Source organism: Urocitellus parryii, chromosome 1 (assembly GCF_045843805.1).
Source record: "Urocitellus parryii isolate mUroPar1 chromosome 1, mUroPar1.hap1, whole genome shotgun sequence".
NCBI lineage: Eukaryota > Metazoa > Chordata > Mammalia > Rodentia > Sciuridae > Urocitellus > Urocitellus parryii.
In genome coordinates, this window is record NC_135531.1 from 230,736,745 (window position 1) to 230,750,413 (window position 13,669).

The following is a 13,669-nucleotide window of genomic DNA, read 5'->3' on the forward strand; positions in this document are numbered from 1 at the left end:
CCAAAGTCATCCCATTATTAAACTAAATCTGAATATTGAACCCCGATACAGAATGTAGTCGTTTTATATGACAACTTAAAATGGTAAAGTACTCACAGGTGAGGGCCTCAGAAGTTCTCCCTTCAGCTTCCATTGCCCAGGAACATCTACCTCTGAGATTTCTGCATCAAAGCTTGCACTTTCTTTCTCATAAATGGTGACATCCTCTATTGGTTTAAGCAGTTCGACCTCACGCTCTGTATTGGTCAGAGACAAAGTAACACATCACTTTAAACCATCTAACAGTGGTTTGCTTTTTTTGGTTTTTGGTGTGTTATTTTGCCTTATGCAAACCCAAAATTTATCTTTCAGAATGACAGATAAAGTTTTTATACCTCCAAGTGTCAGCTTTGCAGGGTATCTTTTCCCTTCAATTTCTACTGCATATTCATCAATGTCTTCTGGCATAGCATTCTTAATTTTGAGGAATAGTTTATTTCCTTCTTTCAGAATCTCAGTCTTATCAGTTGGTTCCATGGGGATCTCATCATACCCTTTGAACCATTTAATATTTGGAGTGTCCTTTGCTATGTCACAGGTGAAAACAGCTGTCCCCTTGGGTTTCACATGCTGGTCTCGTATAGGTTTCACCAGCCAGTCTCTAATAACCTCTGTATGAAAAGGAAATCAGAAAGAAAAATGATTAAGATTTGAGCAATGTAAATGACTTCCTTAGTAAATTTCAGAAATAGAAAAAAATTTCATAGAAGTAGATATCAGTAACCTGCTACAATATGCTGATAGTCTCCCTATTACCAAAGGCATAAAACTTCTGATATTTAGATACTGGGAAACACATTCTTTCTTACATTTTCTTATCATCATAATAAGCTGAACAAAATTTCCTAGGAATGTACTAGCCTACTACTGTTTTTTGTTTTGTTTTTGGAGACAGGGTCTTACTATGTTTGCCCAGGCTGATCTCGAACTTATATGCTTAAGTGATCCTCCCACCTCAGCCTCCCACGTACTAACCTACTACTTTTACGCAAGATGAACATTCCAGGTTGTTGGCATTTTCCACAGTAACTGTGTAAGTTCCAGCATCGGTATCGTCTGCATCATTGATGGTCAGGGCCCGCATCAAGCCGATGACACCCGGCACAATTCGGCCAGGTTTCTCCACCACAATCTTCCCATCCTTTCTCCAAACCACATCCCGCTCTTTGTTTAACTCGCAGCTCAAATACAATGGCTGTCCTTTGACCACTGTGACTTCCTCCTCCAGTGTTTTCACAAAACGCACAGGAAGTTCTGTGGAAAATTGCAGTATAAATTTGAACATATTCATCATAGTCAGTGAAATAAAACTTTTATTTGGTGAAATGAGATTTTTTTTCTAAAGCAACACTAAAAGTTGCTTATACTAAGGTTTATTGTGCAAAGTTTAATACCGATGATGTTTGGGAGATTGGAACTTACCTTCTACCACAAGCTTAGCTGTGGAGGTCTTTTCTTTATTTCCTAAACGTAGAACACAGGTGTATTCACCAGCATCAGAAAGCTGAACATCAATGATATGCAGCTTTCTGTCTTTGCCATCTGCGATGAACCTGTGCTTTGGGCTCTCTCGGATATTGCTGCCGTCTTTCATCCAGGTTGTGATTGCAGTGGAGGGGGAGACTAAACACTCAAAGATTGCAGAAGAGCCCACGGACTCAGCTTCTTTCAAGACGATGTCTTTGATTTCTTTCACAAACTTCAATGGCACAGCCTTTAGCTGGTAGGTGAATGGGGCTTCATCAGGAGGTTTCTCCCCACCGCTTCCAGGCCTTAACTTTTTCCTTTCAGCTTCGATGGGTGAAGGAGTCTTTTTGGCTACACCTAATTCAGAGTAAAACAAAAAGTTGAATTGGCATGCTGGGATGCCTGCTGGATAAACTAGCCATAAAGCAACTCGGAGTCAAGAACAGAAAACTAAAGACCAGGCAGTTGAAAGATGGATCCAATATATATTACCTTGTTTCAGACAGGAAAATGAGATGGCATAAGGAATTCATAAATAATAAACTCATTTCATTTTATCAAGATTTAATCCTAAGTATAAAATATCCAGGCTATTGTATAATTACTTTAACTGTCACACACAATATCACCTGTATGAAAATATTCTTGTATAGAATGAATCAGATGTAACTTTTCTGTGTTCACATACGAACACAACCAGTGTGACTCCACATCATGTTGGGAAGTTATACTCCCCATATGTCAAAATACATTCTATTTTTATGTATAATTAAAAAGAACAAATTAAATGAAAAAAACTTGTACGGTTTATTGTGCTAAAATATAATTGGTTATATACATGACATCCATTTGAGTAATATTAAAGGTAGCTTATTTAAAAAAGAAGACATACTGGCTTGTACAGAATCAATTAGAAATAATAAAGATTGCTGTAAATTTTGAAAATTGTTTTCCCCATTAATGTAAAATATAGGAATTCAGAGTGAAAGGTTATAGTACAGGTCCTGGGGAATGGAGCTCACCTTTTATGGGACCTTTTGGCTTGGCGGCTTCCTCCTTAGGTGCTTTGGCTTCTGAAATAAAAAGAAGACTCAGCATTTAAACAATTTTCAGACTAATTTCATGCTCACCAGTCAACCACCTGGGATGAGTCATGTTCTATATTATAAATATTGATACATAAAGTGAAGTTGTTTCATTTATATGATTTCTATGGAGAATACTTCAACATTTCCAAGAAGGTGTATTCAGAGACTGATGGAGCTAAGCTAAATTGCTAACATATTTAGTATTAAAAAATTGTCTCAGGAGTGCCTTTAGTTTCTTTTCATTTCTGAAAGGCTTACTGTCAACCTGTGAGGAAGAGTTTTGCTCTTGCCTAGCTATGCAAAGTATTTTACCCCTATTTGTATGTATTGATTATGAGAACCAAGGAAATAAGTTTTGTCTGCAATGAATTCATATAGGGAAAAGGGAAATGGGCCAGAAGTTACCAAAAGCCTTTCTTTTTGAGTTGAGCAGACAAACAAATCCATGGAAGACTAAGGAAATTAGCTCTTTGGCAGTTATTCACTTTTTTTCTGAACTATTTTGCAAGTTTAAAAGTAAGAATAATGCCCAAGTGGTAAATACCACTGACAAAATCTAGCATAAATATTAAAAATTAAACTATAGTCAAAAGAACATAGTAATTTTTGTGTCATTAAATGTAAAAAAATCCAAAATATTTTGAGATAATTTTAAATGAAAAATTTATAAGATCAAATAACCTGCCAAGGGCCAAATAGGATGTGTATTTATGAATAATAATTACATGTCAAATCAGTTTTGGTTTTGAAATTATTGCCTAAGTGATAAACTATTAAATAGTTCATATATAACTGATAAGTACCTTGAATTTGCATTTGAGACAGCTATACCATTAAGTTAGTACAATTAAAAATTGTACCACTATTGGTCTAAATCTTTATATAGACTTAAAGACTGCGCTATGTAGTTTTTTAACTTTTTTATTGTGATAAAATATTCCTAACATAAAAATTATTATGTTAGCCATTTCAAAATGTCCAATTCAATTACATTTAGTATATTCACAGGGTTTTCAACCATTATTTTCCTCTATATCATTCCAATATGCCGTCTTTAAGAAAAATGAGCAATAATTTCTGTAGGATACAAGGGAAATTTGGAGTTCCATGGGATTCTTGTATGTGTTCTTAGAGAAACTGTGTCCTTAGTTCTGATCAGCCTTAAACATCTTCGTTACTTAATACCAAAAGCATATGAAAGAAATAACGAATTGCAGGAGTGGACGATCCAATGAACGCACCCTGTGCTTTTCTGTTGGGAGACAGACTGGATGGTAAAGTATATCAGATGAAGAAAACATAATATGTCATAATCCCCACAGTTGAAGTGATATCTATGTTCTAAATAAAAGATAGCTTTCATTTTAATCCAGAAACTTTAATCAAGAAAACTATAGGATAAATACCTGCTTTCTTTCCAACCACTGGCACTGTAACTGGGGCAGCGATGGGGGCTGGTGCTGGCTCCACGGGCGGAGGTTTCATTATTTTCACTTCTGCAGAGAGAAATGCATAGTATGAAGGTATCCCTTGTCACTTCTTGAAACCCTGTGTGGTAGCCTGTTTGCCTTTTTGAAAGTAACTGTGAAATCTTCAAATAACTAGTTTTCCAGAGAAGCATACAGAGATATTAGAAATCATTTGATGCATGATGACTTTCATGTATGTTTTCTTACTGACTATGCATGAGTTGTGCGGAACTTGAAGGAATGTGCCCGTGACATTGAGGATAAACTCACTCACCAGGTTCAGGCTTTGGTTTTGGTTCAGGACCAGGCAGAGGTATTGCTGGCTTAATTTCAGGCACTAAAATAATTCATAGAAATGAAAAGGTTATTACAGTATTTTTTAAGAGTCCCACAAAGTCAAAACTAAAATCAAGCAGACAACATAACTTGGAAGACAGAATTTATGCACACGTTTATCAAACCAAGTATTGATGTAAGCTTATTTTTAATTTTAAATGAAATATTCAAAAATCATAGGAAGGCATTTTTATTGGTTTTAATGTTGTTCTTCAGCTTATGGCCCATTACATTTTTTTCTAGCAATTCATTTAACAAATGGGTGATCATTAGCAAATGGTACAGGAGAGTGAAATGGTAAAGAAAATTAAGATATGGGTGATACTAGATTAAGGCACATATTTCAATGTAGATGCCAGTACAGTCATATTTTAAATGCTAAATATCCACATCTTTAGAGACAACTGAGAAAGCACCCATAGGTTTATACCTTTTTGTGGTTCAGGAATTTTCCTTTCTCTTTTTGTAACAGTAGCTGGAGGCACTTCAACCTCTTCAACAGGTTTTAGCACTGGTACTTTAAGAAAATAAGATGATTTTCTAGTGTTAAGATTTGAACACTTAGAAATCAACTCCTCTGAAATAGTAGCTCAAAGTATTTATGTTTCTAGATTTCAAAAAAACTCTATTGACGACTTTTATAAGCACCTTACATTTTCTCATTTGATTTCTATTTTCTCCTCTGATTTCTATTTTCTCCTCTGATTTCTATTTTCTCCTCTAGAATCTATCTCAATTCATTTTTCTTTCTTTTACTCTATCCACTTGCTTCTCAACTCCACTAATTTTTCCTTTTCTAAATCATTTTTATAATAGTTCTCAATCATTAGACCCTTTGAGAACAGGCTAAGAAACTCAGTCCACTTAAAAGCCCCCATAGATTATGAAACATTTGCCAACCCCCTCCCAGGAAGTTCTTCTATAGCCAACTTATTATTTCAGTCATTTCCACTGGAAGAACGTAAGTGGAAAGGGAATGATGATAATAAAGTTATGGGAAGTACATGAATGGATTTGGGAATTACTACAAAAGTAAGCAAAAAGCAGACAATGGAAAACACACATTACATACAGATGAAATATGAAGCTATATTTATGTTTCACTTCAGTTATGTTTACAAGATAAACCTTTTAATAAATGTCCACTTTGCTAAAAGATAATTTCACAAATTTTCACTGAGATTCCTACCTTCTGGTTTTTTAATTTTTTCTACTTTTTTAGGTTCTACTTTAGGCTCTTCTTCTTCAGGTCTCTTTCTTAGAACTTAAAAGACAAAAAGGTTTATATGTAAACCAAGACAGACTGATGAAGATGTTGAACAAGCTTGACAAATGCAAATAATGTACAAAGCAAGGAAAATGAAAAGCATGCGCACACATGCCCTAGAAATTTTAGCATTTTCACTAAAAATGCTTTTTCTCTCTCCCCCCCCCAAATCAACATTTGCTGTTTATTTACATAGTACTTAGTCATGTTATTTCTCTTTAGAGATTCTATTCAAAGATGATTGCATGGCAGAAATGGCTCCAACAAAAAATGAGTAATTTGAATATCAGAAAATTCCAATAATAATTCAATGCTGTAATTTATGAGGAAGTATTTAAATAAGAAGTAGAAAGTTTACTTAAGCAGAGATACCTAAAGAAATGTAGCCTAGAAATCAGTTATTCCATATGAAGACAATGTTAGAACTTGTTTCTTCTATTGAATACCTTGTTTCTAGTGTTTAAATATTTAGTAGGAAAGAGATTCAGTTTTTTTAAAATATTACTTATTAGTGGTGATCCTGTGCCATAATTTAAAACTGAAATTATATTTATGCTTAAGTAGTTTTGCGTATTTAATTGGTTTAGTGTATTTGACTATGTAATTTGGTTATGAAAAATGACATTCACGGTCATTGTTGTTAGTTTAGAATAGTATCAATTTAGTTATTTCTATTAACATGATAAATTTTGAAATGCTATGAATGCTCACAAAATTTCTATCTCCTTTTAAAAAAGATTTGGAAATCACAGCCTTAATTTTCAATGAAACCACTAACACATTTTGATAAATAAGATACCTAATGTAAAGAAAACCATGGGACAGAAATATTTTGTAAGCTTTCAAGTCAGTTTTTTAGATACTTAAAGCTGATACTATACCGCTTTTCAGAACAACTTCCTCCTTTGGCTGAGGTTTAGGTTCAGGAAGTAATTTGCGGACTTTCTTTTCAGCTCCAGGCACTTAAAAAGGATATGAATTCAAATTTTGAAGTGAATTCATATAAAAATGGAATCTCAACATGAAAAATGTCTCTGCTCAAACTGGTTAACTATAATGTATCAAGTAACAACTTTATTGCATAAAAATTCACAGAATTTAAAAGCAAATAAACATGTCAAATTATTTCCTCTGCAAATATCTATACAACTCTATGATGAGATTCAATTACGTTAACTAAGGCAAATATATTCATCTTGATGAACACAGATTTTGTGCTACATTGACTTTATGAGCCTTTCACCAAATTGCAAGGGTTTTCGACAGCATCTTTGCTCCAATGTGCAACTGTATATAGCTCAAATCTACATTGGTATTTACCTGACCATTAAATACATTAAATTGGCAAGAGTTAGGGCTATCACTCAGTCTTCTACATTGAGGAAAGAAAAAGCCATAGATCTGGTTTGTGGCCTTGATGTTGGGGGAAGACCATATTTTACCTTCTAAAGAGAAGTATCCTTTCTTAAGGTCTCCTTTTTGGAATATTACTAACTTAATATGATAGAACCATAAAATTTTAAGGCTAATGTTAGAAGCTCATTTTTTTATGAATAAGAAAATATTCTTGAATTTAAAGTACAAGTGACCCAAGGAATTCCAAATTAATTTCCTCTTGCATCTACAATGAATACCAAACATTGTAGATGATGTTATTTTTTTCTTATTGCTATAATAAGAAAAAAATATGGGTTTAAATAGGAAAGCAAAACAAAATACTCTTAGTAATTACTGAGCCACTTTAACTCTCTACTGATAACAATTAAAATATAATTTAAAACATTGCTTATCTCATGTAACATATGTGCTCAGTGAGATGAAATCTGAATTTCTTAGATATTTCTGTAAAATTTCCCATTTGGTGCTTAAAGAAGACACTTGCAATTAATGGATTTTTATGTGATAAAGAAAACTGCATACATCTTACTTCAAAAATAAAAACACATAAAAGGCAATTATGTACTTCATTTTAAATAATCATGTTCTATAATGTCAAATATTTTAAGTAAAAATTTAACAGTTAAACATTAAATTTTATTCATGATAAATTGTGCTGCCCTTCAATACTATTTGTGAGTTACTAATATTCTTAAATACATAGCTATTTTCATTGATTAAAACTATGCATCTAGTTAATTCAAGTTGAGAAAGCGAGATAAACATTTTCTTATATAATGGACATAGTGAAAATACTTTTGTGCATTTGTTTTCTCCATATTATTAATTTTAAGATCTTACTGATGTTTGAGACCCAGTACAGAACACACCCACTAGTGGTTACTCTTTTTAAAGTCACTAGATGTCACTAAATGCTATCCTAATGTTTGACATTTAGTAGTTAATATATATGATAAAATTATTTTGTAATGTCCATTTTATGAAACAGGAAAGGTATACAGGTGATTATTTAAGTAATCAATTCATTCAGATTCACTTCCTGGGTCTGGATGAATTGATTACTTAAACAGAACAGAATGCAGCTATCCATTAAACTTACTAGAAAAACTAAGTTTATTTTTAGTGGATGTTCTCCAGACTTTTATGAGTTATTTATTTTTCTTTAAGGTCTAATTATAGATGGGGGAAAAGACTGTTTAAAGAAAAATCACTTTTGAAAAGTGATCTGCATTGATAATGAAATTTACCTGAAACATGAGATCTGTACACCTGAGAAAATGTCTTTGGAGTGGGAAGAAAGTGACAGGGCAGTTGTGAGGAAAACCATACAAATCATTCAGTAGGGTATGATTCGTAGTGCTTGTCACACTGGTTAAAATGTGAACTTCCAGGTGAATCCCTGAAGCTTATTACTACTCAGCATTTTAACCCAAGAAGTCTCCTGATATCAATTTCAGCCAACGAGTCAAATCTGATGTTTTCAAACAATGCAGATAGACACATGGAAATAAGACAAGGATAAACAACATCTAGCATGATGTATGAAATTGATGGGAGACAGAGGAAGCAACACTTATGAGCCAGGTCCATAAAAGCCACAAAATTGCAAGAAATAAACAAGACTACTACTATGATAATTAAAAAGAGAGAGACAAAAAAAGGAGAACATTTTATGAAAACCAAAAGAGCAAAGAATCAGATGAAGGGATACTGTAGATACATGTGAACAGACTATCAGTCTGTGAAATACCTTTCAGAGGTGTAAGCTCCACTTTTTCTGGAACCTCGGGTTTTTCAGGAATTTTCTTCTTTGAAACAGCTTTAAAGAATATGATCTTACTGTTATTATTTGTACATTTAATCTAAAGCAAATACTTTTTTATGCCATGAATCAAAATCAAGCCTTGCTTATGTCCAGGAAGCATTGATAGCAGCCCAAATAGCTACAAGAACATCCAAGCTCTGAAATCATGAACACCACTGCAGTTTGACTCCAAAGCTGAGTTATAAATTAAGACTGACTGAGAGATTTTTTTATTCATTAAAGAAAGAATAAATTTTCCTTTGAGCATAAATTTGTTTCAAGGAGAAAAAATTTCATTGTCCTCAAAGAAGGTGACATTTTCAGAACTGTCTGCTTTTCTTTTCCTGCATCTAACCTAAAACCCACAAGGAACTGAAAGGGGGCAAGAATCACAAGAAATGTCATCTTATTCTAGAAAGATTTTGGCTTTGTAGATGTGAAAACATGAGAAAAATGCTTATCTAAGATTATATCTAGAATTTTTTTAGATGAACAAATCTTATTGCAAATGAGACAGATTTTATGAAAATTAAAAGAATAATGTACTCTTTCCAGTTTATTTCAGATCTTTTATAGATGTTATATTTTAAAAATCAAGAAATACTGCACCAATTCAAAGGAAAATCGAAACACAGAACGAATGGAAGTTTAATAATGGGCAGATATACTAGATATCAAATATATTAACAACCATTCTTTCCAGATACCCTGTGAAACATCATAGAATACAGTGGTTTCTATTATTAAATTTAAAAAAAAGTGGGGGAGCAGAAATGACCAGTTGTACTTAGGACTTCATTTCATGGTCCATGAACACATATCAGCTACTGGACCCCTTAAATATATTACTTATATTTAAAAGAACCTAGACTTCTTTAAGAAAAAGTTTTTGCTTTAATATAAATTTTTTACTGCCATGTTAAAAATATCAATGGAAAGATTTGTTGTATATTTCACATGCATAAGACTTCAAAACACACAGAGCAACCAGGCTTTGAAATAAAAAAGACCCTCCTCCCCACTCCACATAAGAAAGTTAGTCGGGTAGCCCCAGAATCCAGATGTTAAGGATGATGTCACAATGCAATGGCTGACTTGTAGGCAGTAGGCATGGCTTAACAAGGCAGCCCAGGGCCCCAGGGGAGCAGAAACACACGCCAATTCTCATAGCATGATCATGTCTGAAAGTGCACACTTCCAAAAGTAAGACATTTCCTGCAAGCACCATTTCAAATGGCTGCACAGAAGTTTGAAGCAGGTTAATAAGACTTTGGAAGTAATATCCGATACCTTTAAGTTGGAATATTTTCTCCTTCACGTCTTCCTTAGGTGGAACAGGAGCAGGAGGCGGAGGTCTTGGCTTGAGTTTTGGTTTCTCGATAACCTTCTTTTCAGGTTCAGGTTCTTAAAAGAGTATTTCAGGAGTGTTAGTATCTATATGTTAGCATGTATGTAAAAGGTATACTTGGTAGAAATTTAAATATATATGAATTTAAAGGTTTGCTTTCTTTGATATGTAATATCAGTTTCCAACACAAAACATAAAACAGTATCCAACAAAAAACAAAGATATCAACACTGTACACCAATGATGAGTAATATATCAAAGGCACTAATAAAAACAAAGGAAGCATCCAGATAAGCTACGATTGACACAGACAAATGGTACAAATACATGGAAACATAAGAATAAAATGCACACTTAAAACGAAGAATATCTTACACACAAATAGATGCAAAGAGACCCACTGAACACATAGAAAAACACAAACCATGTATGGTTCAAGAGGAAGAAGATGATGATGAGATTTAAGTCCTATTAATTGAATACCTTGTACTGGGACTTCTTCTGGCTGTGGTTCAGGTTCAGGTTTAGGTTCTTCAGGCTCAATATACTTTTCAATTTCACGTTCTTTAAAGAATGTTGACAAGGGATACAAGATCATAATGTAAAGTTCCACATGGACTCATTACAGATTTCACATACATGTAAAGATTACAGTCACAAAACAAAAAGTAAACACTTCACACAAAGCAATTCCTATAGAAAAAGAATTAAGAGATTTCCATTTTCTTACACTTAAATTTGCTGCCAACAACTAGTTTATTCTATGCATGTTGATGGCAAATGAGATGATGTAAAATTTGATACTGGGTAATCATGTGAGAATCCAATGCAATGCTTCCAATTTTACTTTAGTCAATGGTGCCTTTTATAATTATGAATCACCATCAAGAATAACCAAATGAAAGATTCTAATCCAAAGCAGTACAATTATTTGAAGAAACAAAGCAGTGGAGCATGTGCTGGAATGCTTTTGTACATGATGGTAAGTAGGAGGGTCAGTCTAAAGTACTTTTGCATTTCTAACAGGAATTTTCAAGAGATTAAAAAAACATACACTTGTAAATGTATACCTTCGACAGGGGGAGTCTCTTTTCTACCAATGGTTATGGATGCTTTTTCTTCATATATTATTTCCTCAGGAATATCTTCAACTTAAAAAACATAGTATTTTTATTTTAGACTGTATTCAGAGCAGAATAGTACAACTGCAGGGTTGCAACCTATCTACTCACTCCATAACATATAATTCAGGTGTCCCCAAGAAACCAATAATGCCAATACATGAGACAGACAACAGATGAATATATAAGACCCATCTACAATCAAAGCAAGATGATGAAGATGTTAGTCATCTTTCCAAGATTTATAGAGCAGCCATGTACCTGAGGCAGGTGGAGCTTCTGGCTCTTCAGGCTTGGGAACAGACACTTTCTTTTCTGGGACAATTTCTTTGGGCACTTCAGGCACTTTAAAGATATTAATTATTATTTTTTTTACTATTAAGAATTTAGAAGATGTGCAAGATTCTGCAAAGAGCAGGCAAGAATATGGGAAAAGAACTTCATCTTATAAGACTTCACAGGGAGGATGGTTTCTGAGGCATGGTGCCTTTATGGACATTCTAATTTTATAAATGAGCATTTTCAGCTTTCTTCATTTGCTCCTCATCTGTGTATCTTTCCATGTAGGTGTTCTCCAGTGGACTATCTTTGGCACTTTAAAAAAATCACTCTACATTTTCTGAGTGATCATTTCTGCATGCTCAACTCATATTTCCACACAGACGACTTCAAGGTCTCTCTCTCTTTCTCTTTTTCTAGGCCTGATCTGTTTCCTAAGCTCCTAATGCAACATTCTCAAATAACATACTTGAAAAATGAAAAATAGCTCACTATCTTCTTTCTATAATCAGCTCAGAAAAGTAGTGAACTGACCTGGCCACTTAGCTACAATTATCTTGGGCTCCTTGATTTCCTTAATTGTTTTGATAATAGTCAGCCAACTCTGTCTCTCTCAAAACCACTGCCCTTTTCCATTTCTACCACCACTGGTTTTCTCCAGCTCTTAATGACTTTAATTACAAGGATCTTTTATCACTGTCTTTCAATAGCTTGTGCTGCTGCCAGTTATATTTTTAAAGCTCAAATCTTATTACTTTGTACACTTGTTTCAAAACCTTTGGGGCTTCCTTTTCCCTGTGTCTGCAGAACAAAATATAATCTTGTACTGGCATTCAAAAAGTGGCACACACCTGTAACACCAGCTATTTGAGAATCTGAGGCATAGCAAGTTTGATGCCAGCCTAGGTAATTTACTGACTGGGATTTAGCTCAGTGGCAGAGTGCTCGCCTAGCATGTGCAAGGCCCTCGGTGGCATCCCAAGAAACCACACCAAAACAAAAACAGACCTCTAAACCCAAAGAACTTAAAAATATTACCCCTACCTTTATTTCTATTATTATCTTTTAAGATTTTAAATAAACAATTCATACTCAAATTTACATCAACAGTCCTTGAACTTGCTAGACCCTTCCACCTGTGTGCCTTTCAATATGTTCTTTCCTTTTGCCTAGAATTCCATTTCCCTGATCACCACATGAAAAAATTTGTCAAAATTTTCAACACTACTTCTTCCACACAACTCTCTTATCATGTCTCTGCCTGAAACCCATCTTTGTGTGCTCTGTTTCTGCAGCTCTTTGTACTTAGTTTGAAAGTGCTATCAACTCCTATCTGAATTGGCATTGTGTTATCTTTCTAATAGAGTTAGATTTTACATCTTCTAAAAGGTACTTTTTTCATGATAATGTTCAGCAAAACACACTGAGTGGGAGATGCTCTGCTCTACCCCTTGTAACCACACGATAGCTCACAATACAGTGGGCTCAGATTTTTTTCTCTCCTGTTTCTTTTTTTCTCTGTGCCCTCATTCTTTTTCCTTTCTTTCTATGAAATGTGGTTTGTTATAATCTCATACTCACTATTTTCTCCTATAAGAACTGTTCTTAAATATACTTAAATAGTGGTCAGAGAAACATTGCCTCTTGGTAGATACCTTTTTCTGGTCGGACTTCTCGTTTTTTGGTAACTGACACAGGCTCTTTCTTTACTGGAACAAGTTTCTTGGGCACCTCAGGCACTTTGAAGATATTAGTTTTGTTTTAGAAAGAGTGTTTAAGAACATTTAAAAATGTTAAGAAAAAAAAATCTGCAAGTCATGGAGCAGCATTAAAATTAGCAGAAGCAAAATAAGGACATCTTTATTCCCTCACTTGCCACAGCAATAAAGACAGCTTATTCGAGTCCACTTTAAGATATCAGAGTGCTTTTAAAAAAATTATGATGACAATGAATACCTTCGGCTTCTGGTGGTTCTGGCTTCTTAACAATTGGAACCTTCTTCACTGGGACAACTTTCTTTGACACCTCAGGTACTTTAAAGATATTAGTAGC

The 13,669-nt window shown here is 34.1% G+C and overlaps 1 protein-coding gene across 23 annotated transcripts in view; it reads right to left on the reverse strand.

Annotated features, from left to right (window-relative positions):
- Ttn (titin) overlaps window positions 1-13,669 on the reverse strand; it is a 266,326-nt gene that overhangs the window by 107,169 nt on the left and 145,488 nt on the right. For 21 of the 23 annotated variants that reach the window (XM_077802977.1, XM_026391974.2, XM_026391969.2 and 18 more), the window contains 12 exons: window positions 10,159-10,272; window positions 8,815-8,883; window positions 6,548-6,628; window positions 5,589-5,663; window positions 4,830-4,916; window positions 4,338-4,400; window positions 4,001-4,090; window positions 2,529-2,579; window positions 1,462-1,863; window positions 1,015-1,293; window positions 375-650; window positions 97-236 (listed from right to left, as the gene is read on the reverse strand). In XM_077802977.1, the coding sequence (XP_077659103.1) occupies window positions 97-236; window positions 375-650; window positions 1,015-1,293; window positions 1,462-1,863; window positions 2,529-2,579; window positions 4,001-4,090; window positions 4,338-4,400; window positions 4,830-4,916; window positions 5,589-5,663; window positions 6,548-6,628; window positions 8,815-8,883; window positions 10,159-10,272 (1,727 nt within the window). The remainder of the gene's footprint in view (window positions 1-96; window positions 237-374; window positions 651-1,014; window positions 1,294-1,461; window positions 1,864-2,528; window positions 2,580-4,000; window positions 4,091-4,337; window positions 4,401-4,829; window positions 4,917-5,588; window positions 5,664-6,547; window positions 6,629-8,814; window positions 8,884-10,158; window positions 10,273-13,669) is intronic. The other 2 variants (XM_026391965.2, XM_026391970.2) reach the window with 2 other exon arrangements.